Source organism: Excalfactoria chinensis, chromosome 3 (assembly GCF_039878825.1).
Source record: "Excalfactoria chinensis isolate bCotChi1 chromosome 3, bCotChi1.hap2, whole genome shotgun sequence".
NCBI classification, from domain to species: domain Eukaryota; kingdom Metazoa; phylum Chordata; class Aves; order Galliformes; family Phasianidae; genus Excalfactoria; species Excalfactoria chinensis.
In genome coordinates this window covers 77,173,458-77,189,484 of record NC_092827.1, presented here as the reverse complement: position 1 = coordinate 77,189,484, position 16,027 = coordinate 77,173,458, and the positions used below count along the sequence as shown (strand labels likewise).

Below are 16,027 nucleotides of genomic sequence, written 5' to 3'. Positions count from 1 at the left end.
GTGCCAAGCAATGTTATTAAATATTTATACAGCTTCCATACTTACAGAGTGGCTTAAAAACATTTCACAGTGTCTCCGTTTGAAAGATCCTACTGTATGTTACTGAAGTAGTTGCGTGTTCCCACAATAACCTCTTAATAACTGCCTGATATCTGCATTTTTCGAACAGCATTCAACATGACAATCCAGCTACTGAAGAAAACCGAACCCCACGTATGTTGAGGTACATTCCTGCATCCCTAAACAAATACATGTATATGCAGGTTTCTACAAGGCTGTGTACCACACCAAGTGCAAGAACAGATCTTCAAAAGGCAAACAAAAAACAGATCTTCAAAAGGCAAACAAAAAACAGATCTTCAAAAGGCAAACAAATCTCCAAGATACATTATATGACATGGTGAAGCCACACTGTAGCCAGCAGAGCAAATTAGCTCATGCAGTGATACATGCTGCACTGCTCAGAATAATTGGACATCATTCCCCTATTGAGGGCAGTAATCCCCAGAATAACGTTTATGCATCTGCCCTCATCCACTCCAGCTGGAAAGGTAGCTCAGTTTGTTGCAAACCGTACAAGCAAAAAGGCTGGTTTTAAAAGTGCAGGAGGGAAATCCTTGTTTTTCAACACTTGAAATTGCTAAGAAAAAAAATGTGCAAGTACAGCCATTGGCTACAAAGATAGAAGATCAAGACCCTGAAGACCCACACAATGAATACCTGACAAGAGCCCAGCTCCCTGGATCTCAGCGTAGTCCAGTTTATCCCTCTAGTATTTTGGTGGCTGCTGGAAAGAGCGTTCAAGCAAGAGAAGCAAGTAAAGCTGAGCTACATTCTAGCCAGGCAAAACTTCCAGCACTATTTGTATGCGCTGCTATTCTGTATCCCAGCCTGTTGAGATCCCATTACTCTCCCTCTACACAGCTCCATTCTTGCACGTACTCAGAACATTTCTTTTTCCTGTGGGGGAATGCTCTGCATCGGCACCGTCAGCTTGCATTACACAATTCAAGGAACATTCTCCTTTCTTGACATCTCCTATAAAAAGCAAGCAGACCCAACCCCAACAAGCTGAACAACAAGCTTTTGGGATTAAGTAAACTAAACTCCTCGTGTTCCTTTTTCCCCTGCTTTGCAACATGGCATAGACTTCAGGTCACGGTAACTTGGCTGGGAACACTGGCATTCCTTCCTGTGGGGAAAGAGCAGCACGTCTTACTGTGCTGAAGGTTTTTAACCAAACAGATGTATTTAGTAAAACCCCACAAAGCACAGTTTGATGCATTCCTTTCTAATGTTGCCATTCCAAGAAAATATGACTTAAACCGCTAAGTGCACCAAGTGACAGGTTTCCAAATAGTAATACATGCAGTGCCTTGAAATGGACCTCTCAAGGCCTTTTGGTTCCATGTTCCTTAACAGACCTTCTGTGGTCACTGCACCCAGCCTTTCACTACCTTCTGGTTTACACAGATCATCTACAGATGATGGTGTTGGGCGCATGGTTGGGATTGATGATCTTAGAGGTCTTTTCTAACCTCCCGATTCCCTGACTATCAAAATGATCAGAAACTGAATCAAACACCAAGAAAAGAACCAAGGAGATACCTTAAATGTTTCTCAGTCTGCCAATCCGTGCATGGCTCTGGAAGTATACCCTGGGTCTGAATATATTATTCTGTGCTGAAGTCAGTCATTATCTCAGGTTCCATGCTAAAGAAGCACACCGACCTGGGACATCTGTGATGCTAAATGAACTGTTACGTCTGAGGCTCGGGATGCTTGTGAGGTACTGCGAATTAATTCTGTATTTCTGCTGTGGGATTTACACTTAGGAAAAGGGAACAAATATAGACACACTAACTGAGCAACTCAGAGTTGTGGTAATTGTCATGGATACAACACGTAATATTTGCTTCTGGACTGCTTTATACTAAGAAAACAGTAACAACCCACCTACACATTTCATCTTAAGGGTCTCCCTCCAGCCTTTCCCACTGTCCAAGTTGCAATCCAGTGCAGCCAGGCACAAGCAGAAGCTGTGACCCCTCAAGCTGATGCACCAGCCAGCACAAATGGCAGGTTGCCACTGTTGTGAAACGTGTTAAGAATTGGATCCCAGTTGGCTACAGTGATAGATGCAACTTGATAAAAATCAGCATCGTAATTTAAGTCGCGTTATTTCTCAGTGTAACTGGAGGAAATATTTTTCTCTAAGAGACTTCGCCAATTGTTGAGGCTAAAAAATTGGTTTAATTTAACAAGACCATTTCCAAATAAAACATTTTGTTCCCAACAGCAGCACTAAGCAGTTAACGCCACTGTACAACTCACATAAAGGGAGAAGGGAGTACTGTACAAAATTAAGAGGTTAAATCTCATGTAGGTGAAGAGCATTTCCCTTTTCTGAGTCATTGTGTGCAGGGATATCCTGCAAGGATGCATTCTGGAGAACGTAACACCACCACTGTGCTCATGAAAGGAGCACTCAGTTCCATGCCCACGTGCCCAAGGACAAAGTGCACAAAGATCCTCCCCTATCACTCCTGGTTTCACTGCATCCTGTAGGGTGTGGGAGAACGATTCCAAAGAACAGAACAGAGGTTGGGAGATACGCAGTAGGAAGGCAGAATTGTGCCAAAAAGGAATCTCGCTGCCCAGGAATAGACACCTCTTGAAACCATAAGCCATCAAAATAGGTGACACTATTGCAAATGGGTGTATTCTAAGACATTAATTCCATAGACTGTACTAGCATATACGCAAATATCTGTTTCCCATCCAGAATAATGTGAGACCTTGGAGAAGGGGGAAAAAAAAACAACAAACAGCAAAAAGCAAAAATGGAAAAATGACAAACTAGTAGAGCTACCCTAAGATGGTAACGGGGCCTTGTGTATAGGGTTTGACATTTTCATATGAGATAGATCAGTAGTGATACTTGTAGACGTCTGCACACCAAGCCCATCAGAGCTAATGCGCTCATCCCAGAAACTCAGGATTTAATTAAGAGCCAAAGTGTATCCAGTAATTTAATTATAATAGCAAGCAATACTGAGTGATTTAATAATGTATGTGTATCATTCTGGTTAGCTCAATGAAAATGCAAAAAAGGCAGAGCTACTAATAAGGAACTGGAATAAATAATGAATGGTTCAGTACTAACATATTGTACGTGTTGTATTAACTCTAAATCTTCTCCTGGATCCTTGACATATTTTGACCTCACATCATCGTATGCTGAATATGATTCCAGGTTTGAATTTTAGGATACTTCCCGAATGATATTATTTATGCCTCAGGTTGAAACAGCTTTCTAGAGGTTGCACCATACTGATCCAGTCTGACTGCTGGACTTGTCCAAATCACTGGAGAGATGCAGCTCTCTTGTTTTAATACTTAGGTTAAATTTATTTTAGGCTTTTATCCCCCCTCTTACAAGTTACTTCCAGAGCCTCTTAGACTACCCCTACTGCTCCACTGAAGTCTTCTACTCCTGTATCCTCTTACAGTCTGTATCAAGAGTAATTCTTCTCAAAGAAAGCCAGAGCTCCATTCAGAAGCTGTATTTATACCACAGAGGAATACACAAGACTTGGGTGGATGCACATCTTCCCCCTTCCCCACCTCTGTTTTTTTCTTTGCTTTTATTTGAGAACACTTGCACACAATTCCTGCTCCTGCTTGTTCAGAGTATGGCAGGCTGCCCCATGCTACATTTATTCACCTATTTGGGCAACTCTTCAGAAAGTCTGAAACATTTAATGGCTGTGAGCAGCTCTGTAGGTGAACATTTTCACTTCATTTCAATACATATATAGACATGATTACATAAGCATGTTACTCCTTTAAAAAACTCCCTAGAGAGAATTCTACACCATCGCGATTATACTGTTCATAAACAGTCTTTCAACTCTAAAAAACTCTTCCTCAGGGCCACAAATATTTGATATTGAGAGCTCTGACACAGACTGGTGTTATTTTTTACTGTTGTGCAAACTGTTATACGCTGATCTTCACCTCACAGCAATCTCCACAGTTAAGAACTCTAGCAGAGAAGTAAATAGCCCCAATATTTGGCTTTAACACTTTCTTATACCTTATAAAGGTGAAAGGAGATAAGTGAGGTGTTTTCTTCCCCACTTCCTACTAGGAAATTAGACTTTCAACAGAAAGAATCCATGGGGATTCCTTTTTACCTGCTGTGAGTGCTTCTTTCTTCTTTGTATGGGTACTGATAGAAGAAGAGACCTAAAACAGCACAGCAAAAAATGCTTACCTGTCCCTAACACTGTAACACCTCTGCCAGAGCTCCCTGAAAGTGCTGTGCTGAAGGACTCGCTGTATGAAAAGCATTAAAATAAAACCTCATTTATTAAAAAGGTGGGCTTAAAAGCTCAACTGACCCATCTCAATCACATTTACTGATTAGGACTGTAGGAAGGTAACCAACACGCTCCTTAAACACTACTAAATCATAAGAATCCTAGAATTGTAGAATTGCTCAGGTTAGAAAAGTCCTTAAAGATCACTGAGTCCAACCACAACCTAACTGTACTACCCTCACTAACAACCCTCCACTCAATCACATCTCTGAGCACCACATCCAAACGGCTCTTAAACACATCCAGAGATGGTGTCTCAACCACCTCCCTGGGCAGCCTATCCTAGTGCTCAACAACTCTTTCTGTAAAGAAGCATTTCCTGATATCCAACCTAAACTTACCCTGGTGCAACTTGAAGCCATTTCCCCTTGTCCTGTCAGCAGTGAGAAGAGTTATCTGTTGCAGAGCTTTAAGTAGCATGGTGGAAGAAATTGGTATGCACTGTAACCCAGCCCCTGCTGGCTGGGTATACTAGAGGAATACACTACACTACATACGTACCTTATGAGCCCTTAGCTACAAAGCAGACCACGAGCCCCATTTACAATTGTAGACCTACAGACAGCTTTTCTGAAATACAGGCTAAGGCCTTATTTCTGAGTCCTGACCTTGGAACCCAGTCAGTCAGTTCACTGCATCTGTTCCATTTGTGCTATTGTCAGAACATATGTTACTCAGATCCATAATAGTTAACAGCTCCTCTTCCTTATCATTTCAATTACAGTCTTGGGATAACATCATAGTAAAACAAAACAAAAAGCCCTTTTGTTGAGTTTGAATCCTTTTGTTGATGGTGACATTTTAGTTTGCTTGTTTGATATTTGTTGCAATTTAAGCTGAGGTGCTGGGCATTGCTGGAATGGGGGAAGCTAAAGTCCTCTTTTGGAAATAAATACCCAAGGTGCAGAGTTCCCATAAGACAGCCAATTATGGTACAGGCATGGCAGCAAGTCCTGCCAGCATTACATGATGTCACCAGTTCCTAATAAGATTTCTTTTTCCTTTAGCACTAGTTATTATTGAATTGGTTGGCTCAGTCTCCAGAAGCACCGTGTGTATTTAATTTTCATCAGTGGAAGTACATCTGTTATACCGATACATTATTGTGTTTGGAGCCATTCTGCTTTGTAGCAGATAAACCCTACCCTTCTGGAAAGTGAACTGACCGGTACCATTACAAATTCTGCTGCATACAATCAGGTTCCATAGAAATGGAACTAAACTTCCTGTTTTACCAAGTTATAAGAGAAGCTTTATTTTCAATACACGTTGGGCTGTTTTCAAGCAGTTGTCAGCCTTTTCTTTTTTTGCTTATCTACACACGTTTCTGTTCTTCTTCCTGTTCTTTTGAAGATAATTTCTAAATTAAGTGAGTAAATCAAATCATTCCAAATTTATTCTGGCACAATCCAAGCAAGTGCCTCATCTCCTGTGTTTATGAACAAGCAGCTCTGTTACACAAGTTAAGAATCTGCAGCTGTTTGTCTTCCATTTGCTTTATTACTGCATCACAGTGAGTCTTGCCGCTATACTACCTACAGCAACACTTGAGTCTCTTCTCCATGAACACATTTTGCTTCTGATGGCCAACAGAAATGCTCAGTGCCAGTCTGTTCCCATCATCCTCCTACCCCTCTGCTTAGCAGAAAAGCTGAACAGAAGTGAAGCAACAGACACTTAAACCACCTCAAGAAAAGAATTCTAGCAGGCCATTGGACAGCTGCGCTGAGCTAAACTGAGAACAAGGATGTGGAAAAATAAGCCTATTTACAAACCAGAATGTTCTTCTGTACACCTATTATCTGTGCTCAGTGTACATATGTGCATATGCCTATAGGAATGAATTTATATACATGAGACAAGCCAAATACCAAATTACCAAATACTTTAAAAAGAGAAGAAGTGGTAACACAAAAACCACAGCTGAGAGCTTTGTTTCCTGTCCCTGCCAGCATTACAGATTTGTACAACATTTCTAATGCCTTCTTATGGTGGTTGGATCTCTTTTTAAAACATTAATGAGTAAATGCAAATTAAGTCCTTTGCATCATTAATAAAGTATATGTTTTTCAATGCTGGCAACTGGTGAATTATCCTTAGAACCCCATCAGACTGAATCAGGAGACGTTCAGGATGGAGGATGTTCTGTAACAGCCACAAGGATGGTTTGTTTTTAATGCTGCTCTGATGCAAGCTAACTGTGCTCCCCACTGGTTTCTTCCCTCCCTGACCTCATGTTCAGCTATCAGTATCTGTGCGGACATACATTTGAAAACCTGACATGGATTTTAGCTTCTCTTTTATGTCTTTATTTTTCTGTATGAATGAATTTATCATATGAGCTGACTGTATAATGAAACACGCGCACCTGGTAGCACTGTGGCCTCCTTTCTTCTTCCTTTCTGTCCCCTCCTCTCATCTAAGAAAAATGCACAGTTTTCAGTGTTTGCATGCAGTAACCTTGTATGGAACAAGCCACAAATTATTCTGGTACAAATTGAGTTATAAACTATTCAAGCATCTTTTGATTTTCTGTGTCGCTAAGCTGTAGCTGCAGCGAGCACCTCGCTATTAAACAAGTTAGAACTAGAAACCATTTTAGAAAGGCAATCTTATCTGCTTTGATCACATTCTGATGAGGCATTTCACCAACTTCTAATAAAACTTTCATACGGACTGTATCCAGTTTGCATTAAAGTCACGTTCAGTGCCATCTCTGACAACCCTGACACATCTCATACTGCAAAGATTCAACCAGGCTCCCAAAAACACACCCACACAAAATAGACATTCCTTTCAGAGACACACACAGTCATAGCAGTGGCATCTCTCTAACTACCAGAAGGCAGATGCATGTACTTCCCAGGGCGCATTATCTTGGCCAATCCATTGACTGCAAGAAGACAAAACTAAAACCAATCCTGCATAGGCGGTGTCTGACTTACAGTGTGTCAGGACATGGCCTGTAAACAGTAAATCATTCTATACAGACCCATGGGGACACCCTATTATTTTAACTGCTTAATTGCTGACCAGGACTGGATCTAACACGACACATGTGAAACACCTTTAAAGAGCTAGGAGAACACCCTCAGTGTGTCTCATGCAATTCCAACACTATTAAAGATGACTCCCGTGTTTTAGCTTGAAATAGCAAGGGATACCACAACAGAGCTAAGCCTCTGCCATAAAATCAAGCAGTATTTTCTGCTCAAATAATTTCTATGGCTCTTAATTCTACAACTCAAAATATTTTAAAGGTGTACACAGCTTTGTTGAGAAGCAATACAGGTCTGGTAACTAAGATAATGCCCATAAATTCAGAGTGCAATCTGCAAACAAATAAAGCTTCCTTTTCCCAAACTGCATTTCCAGAAAGGTGTTGGATAGCTGCCATTACCAGCAATTTGGCTAGTTTCAAAGCAAGCCCGTGATGAACGCTTCCTTATCACACTGCTGAACTGATGACTCAATTTTGCAATCAAGGATTAGATGGTTGATTTCAACCTGCTTACACTCCCAATAGAAATGCTATAATAGAATACAAGTGTAAGAATACAGTCCTTTTAGTTCCTTAATGAAAAAAATTGCCCACTAAAGCTAACATTAAATACATACATCATCTCGATACAATCTTTATAAATGATAAGACACCGAATTATCAAGAATCCAACCCAAACTGAAGAATATGGCTGTCTGGAAAGCGTTCCTAGTGTAACTGTCATCCAGAAACGATTCATATGGAACTGTTTTTGTTCTGGTAGTGTTGATTTAAAGGTTACCCAGTCAGAGAGGCACAAAATGAGAATTCATTTTAAAATCTCTTTCTCACTGAAGCTTGCAAAGTGCATCAGCAATTAACAATTCCTATCACTTCTCCCACTTCGCTATGTGAAAAGGCTCAGAACTCGTCTTACAAATTGCTCTTTTGAAGATCAAAGGGAAGCTGAATTTGTCTGTGTGTGCTCTAGATGAGCTGGTAATTTACTGGAACTTTCAGAGGAAGGCTTGGCAGCACGCTCGTTTGACAGCTCCAGGGCACAGGATTCAGGGGAGCTCTGTGGCTCTTCCCTTCTGAGTTCCTTCCTTGCCTTTAATTGGCACCTCATTAGAAATTAATGAAAATGACATCCTCTGTTCTTCCTGCTCTAGGCACAGAACACTACAAAAAGGCCTATCACAATTCATAACACATTCAATTTATATAGCAATAGCTCTTAAGCATTATTTATGAGATGTGAATTTCTTGTCAGCAGTTAATAACTTGTACAAAGTGGGAGCAGAATGAAAAGAGTTCTTCCAAGTACGTGAGAGTGAAAATAAACAAATTTTTCTACAGTTGAAAAACGTTGAGTTTGAATTTAAAGTGCCCTTATAGGAACATCCTCCTCGGTAGTAAATTGTTTTTCTTTAAGGCAAAGCCCTGCAGGACTGTCATATCTGTCTAAAATTCCATGTAGTGTCAAGGGAACAAGTTGAACAGTACCAGCCCTCTCTGGACAGATCTTACAAGAGATGGTAGAATCAACACAGCAGCTTCCCAAAGATCTCAGGAGCAGCTGTACAGCTTTAGGTGTATACGCTCTCTGCCACATTTCAAAAAGCTTGTGCCCTGTTGGACAGAACAAGGCAGGTCTTATTTTACGAAGATTAAAAGCATTATTAAGCAATGGATGCACTTTTAGAAGTTGCTTTCAACTTCAGTGCTCTTATATAGCTCCAGTTGTGGAACGAAGGAAAAATTAATGATGTGACATGTAAAATAACATCAGTCATCTTCTCACCAGTTCTTCCCAAAGCTGTAAAACTCTCTTGCTTACAGCATCAGGGGAGATTTTTCCATCTGTCATAAGGTACCTGCATGCACCCTCATTCATTTGGATATGTGACAGGAGTGGACAAGGTGCAGAAACTCCCTAAGTCTGAGCAGAAAGAACCACACCAAGCTGTCCCTGACACTGCTGAATTTCTTCAGTTGGAGACACGTATATCTTACTGGATACTTCAAAGTATCCCAACACATTATTTCCGTAATAAAAATTTCATTATAGCCACTGATTTCATGTTTGGTGGCTTCAGAGATAACGTGTTATTCTATAGCAGTGCTCCAATATTTGAAATGAAGCCTGTCTCGTATCCAAAAGAGTACACAGCAGATAGTGAAGAACAAAGGATGACATGGAATTTTTTCAGTTTTCTATTATCTCATTTGTTATTACTTATTCAGAACACAATTTGTTATTTCAGTCTTTGTAACCAGCTTAACCAACCCTTTCTTTTCTCACTGCAGCTCAGACGGAATTACCTTTTAATACAATAAATATTCTACATATTGCAGATGGAATATGAATTGTAACTGCCTGTGCAAATCCTTTGGTAAGCGTCCCCTTGCGGAGACATGATAAAGCAACTACAAACTCTCCAAGTCTATAAAGACAAACACAGCCAGAGAGTGAAAGCGCAAGCCTGCAATACGTGACTACAGGGAGAAGAGAGGGGGGAAAAAAGCAGCAGGTCGAACTACCATGTGCATTATCATAGGTTACAATAATCGGTCACCAACAATTGTTGCACGAAGGAGAGAGCATCTCCTCTGGAACCCAGTCACATTTGCTATTATTACTTTGCAGGTAACATGAAGCCCCACATTAGCTGCCTGCATGAGATCATCAACCTCAGCTCAGTCAGCTGAACAATACCGTCAACTATGAAAAAATCAGGCTGGACACTATTCAGTGTATAATCAAATGCAATTCCCCCCTCCCTCCCCATCCCTTTAGTTGACTGTGAGAAGAAAGACCATTTTCAATTAGATGGTGGTTTTTCTTGTTTTTGTTTCATCTTTTCAATAACAACATCATCATGAAATGCAGAATGTAGTGCTGACCTATGCTTATAAAATCTATGAAAAAAGCTTGTCATCTTTACATATTCTCTGATGTGCTTTGTGTTTCTTCTGTCAGGTGAGCGTGACGCTCTCCCACCTTACACGGACTTCTGAAGCTAAATTCATTAATATCTAAGGATCTCTTCAGACAAGACAGTGTGTTGGGGGCATAGTTTTAAAGGGAAAATCAGACAGACAGGAACTAGTTATAACTTTTTGCCACCAGTGGAAGACATAGCTTCTGTCTGAAGTATGTCTGAAAGCTACATAGTGCAAGTGTTCTCCATACTTCCACCTGTGACACGGATCCGAGCACCACTGTGGTAGAAAGCCGGACGTTACTGACAGACAGTACTCACCACAGCGACATGATCCCAGTTCCTGCTGTACTAGCTCCAGTTTTGTTTGGCACTGGAAGCATCGGCGTCTACTCTTCTGTTTGGATCGACTGGTTTCTTCAGGCCTGTCATTACTGTCATCCAGTAGCCGTGGCCGTTTCACAGGAGAAGCCTCACTCTCCGACTGTGAATCTGTTGTATTCACAACAAATATTTTAGGAAAAACATTAGAACTTCCTTGCTGAGGCAACCCTTTGGGCAGATTGAAGGTATATTGCTTTCAGCTGGGGTCACCACCAGGCAGCTCGATACTTCCCATTCTATTGTATATATACATTTTCTTAACATTCACAATCAAGTTAGAGACAAATTATCTTTGTTCTCTGTAAAAACCTCTCCCTACTGACAATACTCAGTAGCAAGCAAACTGATTGACTTCCTCCCAGCCACAGCCAGGTTGTGTACAGATGCACGTAGAGCACACACCATCCCGAACAATCGCAGGCTTCATTTGTAATCTCATTTAGTTTCTGCTGTGTGTCTTTGCTCTCCTTGCACAAACAAACTGAACTAGGCTTGTCATGAAAAACAATGGAAAGTAGATTCGACCTATTTCCTCCCTGGGCAGAAGGAAGACTTTTAAGGCACAGCGTGTAAACTGCCTCTTATGACTGAAGACATTACATGAAAGCACCATACCGTGCTTCCCTCTTTCCACATGTAGAACAATTTAAATGCAAATCAGTAGACACCGACAACACAAACTACGCCCAACCTGTACAAGCGTGCTATAAATCCGAAGTGCTCAGCTATTTAAAAAGAATCAGTCTGAACACCAGTTGCATTAACACCTTCATATAATTTTCTGCTTGTTTCTGGAAAACATGTTTCACTCAGAAGACACACATCAGTAGGCGCTGCTTCAATTAAGAACAAGCAAATCAATGAGATGGTGGATATTTTGTTGTGGGCTGGAGCTGCCACACAGGTGCTACAGAAGAGATCAAGGTAAGTTGCTACCACCCTACTCTTTTAAACTAAGAAAAGCCATTTAAAAACAGGTTTCCTTACAAAGTGGAAGTTTAGGAAAGAGTTTATTTCAAGCAACATGGTACTTTTTTTTCCCCCTCTCTCTTTAATAATGAAGGGAATTTTGCTGGGACTCTGCAATGCCCGAGTCTTATTCTTGTGGCATACTGGAGGGAGCAGCCTTTGCCCAATCTACTGCTCTGCAGTCTGACTCGGGTCAGCTCAGACAGGCATCCTCTCTCCCAAGGTTGGGCACAGCTGAATCAAATATGTATTTCTTTTAAACAGAAGAAGAGGAAACCAATCCCAAGCATACTAAGAATTATGTTGTTTGTAGCAGTGTTGCAAGGAGACCAGCTGTGGAAAGCCATTACTGCAATGAGTCAGTAAGACAGCGACCAAGGAAAAATACAAGTATTAGTTCATTTAGCCCATTTTTAAAAGGACAAATAACAATATAGCTTTCTCTTTCTGGAAGGGCTCTACTCTATCAAACATCTTTTGGCCTTTATATCAAAAGTGAAAACAGAAAACATGACTACTATTGTCAGCTGTCCCAGCTTATCCCAGAAAAGTTGTTTAATACTTTCCCTAAGGCTAACTTGAATACCTTACATAAAGTACGTTCTAGTGCAGCAGCTGAAAAGAAGTAATTTTGCAAGTAGCTTTCTGCAGAGATAAGTGCTGCAGCCACACCACTGCCCATATCCTCGTTATTCCAGCTATTTCATCTGATCTGCTGCTCTACTGTATCAAGCCCTTCCCTGCCAAACACATAACCCAGTTGGACCAGTAACACTTGCTAGCCTCTCCAAGGCACGCTCCAGTAACTTTCCCTAGTTTCTTTCCCTGCAGTAGGAACTAACCCACTTTTCTCACCCCATGTTTCAGATCTTGTCTCAGTGTTTATATAGCAGCTGGATTCTAATATCACAGCCTTCATAAATACGCAACCTGCCTCACTTAGTTCTTCTTTCTTTCTGTCATATCGCTAAGATATGCTGAAAATGTGCTTGGTTTTCAATACAGACAAACTCCCCGCATCTCACATTTCACAGAAAAGTGAACGGCTTCCTGCACAGCACACAGATAATAAGTTTTTATTAAGCTGCAATAATTCTATTTGATGTGTGTCTCAATACAGCTTTTCTCATCAGTGTTGTAGAGTACAACTTACACCTTACAAGATATATCTATGAGGACTAAGCTAACATTCAGTACGCAATTATTCCATCCCTGCGTGCCTGGCTGTGCAGGAACACTGACAATGAAAAGCAGAGTCTAATGAATTGACACATTTATGGAACAAGTCGTCCTGTCCCAAATTAGATCTCTGCAGAAGATGATCTCAGAGAGATGTCCTCAGACCAGACTGCAGATCTCAGCCCTCACTCCCAGGCATCCACCCTACCACACACGCACTGATTGTCAGAGTGCCCAGAGGAGTGAGCTTCACTGTAGTAGGGTGCACTCAGCAACACACACCTTGTACGCTCTCACTGCACTGATGTAGAGTTCAGTACAAATCTGTTACAACCCACCTCCTTGCCACAGATGGGCACCACACAGTCTGTAATTATTCATTACTCAGAGAAACAGATTCGCTGCTATTCTGAAACAGCCGCCTCCCACACACCTCAGCTTTTGGAAACAAGAGCCATTCTGCTACTTCTCAAAAGCAGTTTTGTGGTCTACACGGAATAAAGCGATCTGCTTTTTGTTAAGTCCAAATAAGGAATTCAATGTGTATGAGCCATCCGGTGTCTACTCAGTTCATGAAGTCACGTGCCTTAGTGAGAAAAACAGCTAATCCAAGTCAGGCTAGTACTAATTTAATTACACATTCAATTATTCATTTCCTATTAATTGGTAACAGCTAACTGAATATGAACATACGTTGACTAATAGGATAGAAATGGAAGTTACATATCTAATTTTTAAAGCTCATACCTTTTTGCCGTGACTTAAACAGTGTTAACACTTAGCTAACTTAGCCTAACAGGGAGAGACAGTTCCAGCTATCCCATTACCGACTGCAAAATGCCCTGAGCACACCAGCTCAAGCTAACAGCTGTAACAATAAGGACTGATTGTACATGTGCTTACATCTTCTTAGAGGTATGTGCAAGGAGTGAGGAGAAAGCACAGATGAGAAATCTGAGGGTAAACTCTCAGTATTAGCTACTTAACGACCAAAAATGGCTAGCAAAGATTCTTGCTGTTACAGCTTGCTTTAGAAGGATGAATTGTGCAACAAGAATTACTTCTTTCTAGACTGAGATGAGAAACTTCACAAAGATTTCTCAGAGCAACTCTACTACTGTTAATTAGGGTTCTTCTAACTTATATCTAAAGGCATTCTCCTAATTGTGGCATCTTATCAAGCTCCCATTTAAAGTGAGAGAACGAAGCAATGCAGGAGAGCAGGATTTAAGCAGGAGGCCTGACTGAAATGACGAGGGCCGTTCGTAGAAATTCTGTTGTGCCTCAGACACAAACTCACATTTGCTCCTCACTGTCATTGTACTTGTCTTCATTACTCCTTCTCCCCTCGATATTTTCCAAATAAATTGTGTTATGACTGTCAGAGCCCAGTCCCGGTGTCTCTCAATCTCCTGTCATGGCTGAATGTGCAGACTGGCACCCACATGGCTTCACTAACAATCTCGGTGGCTCTTTCATGGCATTTTGGGAAGCAGGTGGGGAGCTGTAAACCCAGCAGAGATGTGTGCTGAGAAAAAATAACAGGATGAAGAAGGGATGGGAGACTTGTACGGGAAGAAGCAGCCCTCCTCTGTTGCTGCTTGCTTCAAGAATGAGATGAATCTGTTTAATCTCTGGTTTGATGACAGCTTTTGAGGCACTCAATCAGTTTTTCTCTTTTTCATAAAGAACTCATCCCACTGACAGACTGACATTTACGATCTCAACTGCCTGTCCAAACACCAGTAACAGCAATAATTAATGAACCCTCAAACTTCACTGCCATCTACTCTGAAGCCATTTTAGAAGCAGCTTGAGCTGTTAAAACCTCTGTCCATGAAGAGCCTCACACAGATAGAGACAGTAACTACGTAACAGGGATTAAGTCCAGTTTGAGCAATGCTCTGTCGCCAGCTTGTAGGTTTATTTCCCCCATTTTTCCACATTATTCCATTTTTAGATAAGGAATTACTTAATTCCCTGCCACGTTGACTATGCATTATAAACATCTAGAGGAAACTGCCTCCTTACAAATCTTTCCTATTGCATTTACCAGAATCATTATATAAAATCATCTCCTCTACTTCATCTGAACCTAAAATTAACACAGTTATACCACAGTTACATGCTTGTTGACTACTAATGAAGAGTGAGAAGTTCAAGATTAACATCTTAGAAGCCAAATTCGACAGCTAGGACCACTATAATTCCTTCCTGCTGTTGTTCAATGCTGTGAAAGCCTTTATTTTCAGACTCTGGTATTTGCATTGAGATAAGCATCTTATTCCCAAGCGCCATCAAGACTGCATGTTCAGACTGTCAGAAAGCTGAGTGCACACCTCTCTGGAAGTGCTTAAATTTCTTTTGGAAATCCACTTGAGATTTTCTTAAAACACTACAGATAGATGTCTCAAATTCTTAGACAAAGCCTTCAATAACAATTAGCCACACAATCTCTTTTCTAGTATCACTGCAGTGTCCTTAGCATCACCGTTTCATTCATTTATTTCCCCTCTCCACATAACTTTAAAGCAATGGGGATGAAATAAAGCTCACTGTTGAGAGGCTATTGAAATAGCCCCTATGGAAGCCAAGTCCTGTCAGCCCCTTCTTTGCTTCAGAAAGCTCCTAATGAAATCACCACAGAGACTACAAGTAACCCCAAGAAGCTGCGTTACAGAAACGATTTCCATACCAATTCACAAAACCATTCAACAGCTGTTGTTTCCTGCAGCTCTTTTAAGTAAAAACAATGATGAAATGAACAAATTTTAGCCTAGCTGTTTGGGATACACACAATGGGAAGAGTTACTCTAAGATATTCCAAATGTGAAACATCACAAGCATGCCAGTAAAACTCGTCTCCTCCCTGACACCAATCTATTACTATTAGCATACACTATAAGGAGAACAGAGGAATGTGGGCACCTAAACAACTCTATTAGCTATTTAATTTACACATTAGAAAGCACTTTTTTTTTTTTTTCTTCTTTTTTAACTGTAGGTGAGGTCCAGCACTAAGACAGGTTGACCAGAAGGGTTGTGAAGGTTGGTGGCCCTGCCTGCAGTAGTGGGGTTGGAGATTCATCACGCTCGAGGTCCCTTCCAACCCAGGCCATACTGTGGACTCTCCAATATAAGCATTAATTCCTTCTTACCTCTCTTACATTTCCTCCTGTATTGTT

General features: G+C 40.9%; 1 protein-coding gene across 2 annotated transcripts in view; it reads right to left on the bottom strand.

Moving 5' to 3' along the window:
• The window catches only part of ZFAND3 (zinc finger AN1-type containing 3), a 126,323-nt gene that overhangs the window by 6,083 nt on the left and 104,213 nt on the right, over positions 1–16,027 (bottom strand). For both annotated transcript variants that reach the window (XM_072332717.1, XM_072332716.1), the window contains exon 6: positions 10,632–10,802. In XM_072332717.1, the coding sequence (XP_072188818.1) occupies positions 10,632–10,802 (171 nt within the window). The remainder of the gene's footprint in view (positions 1–10,631; positions 10,803–16,027) is intronic.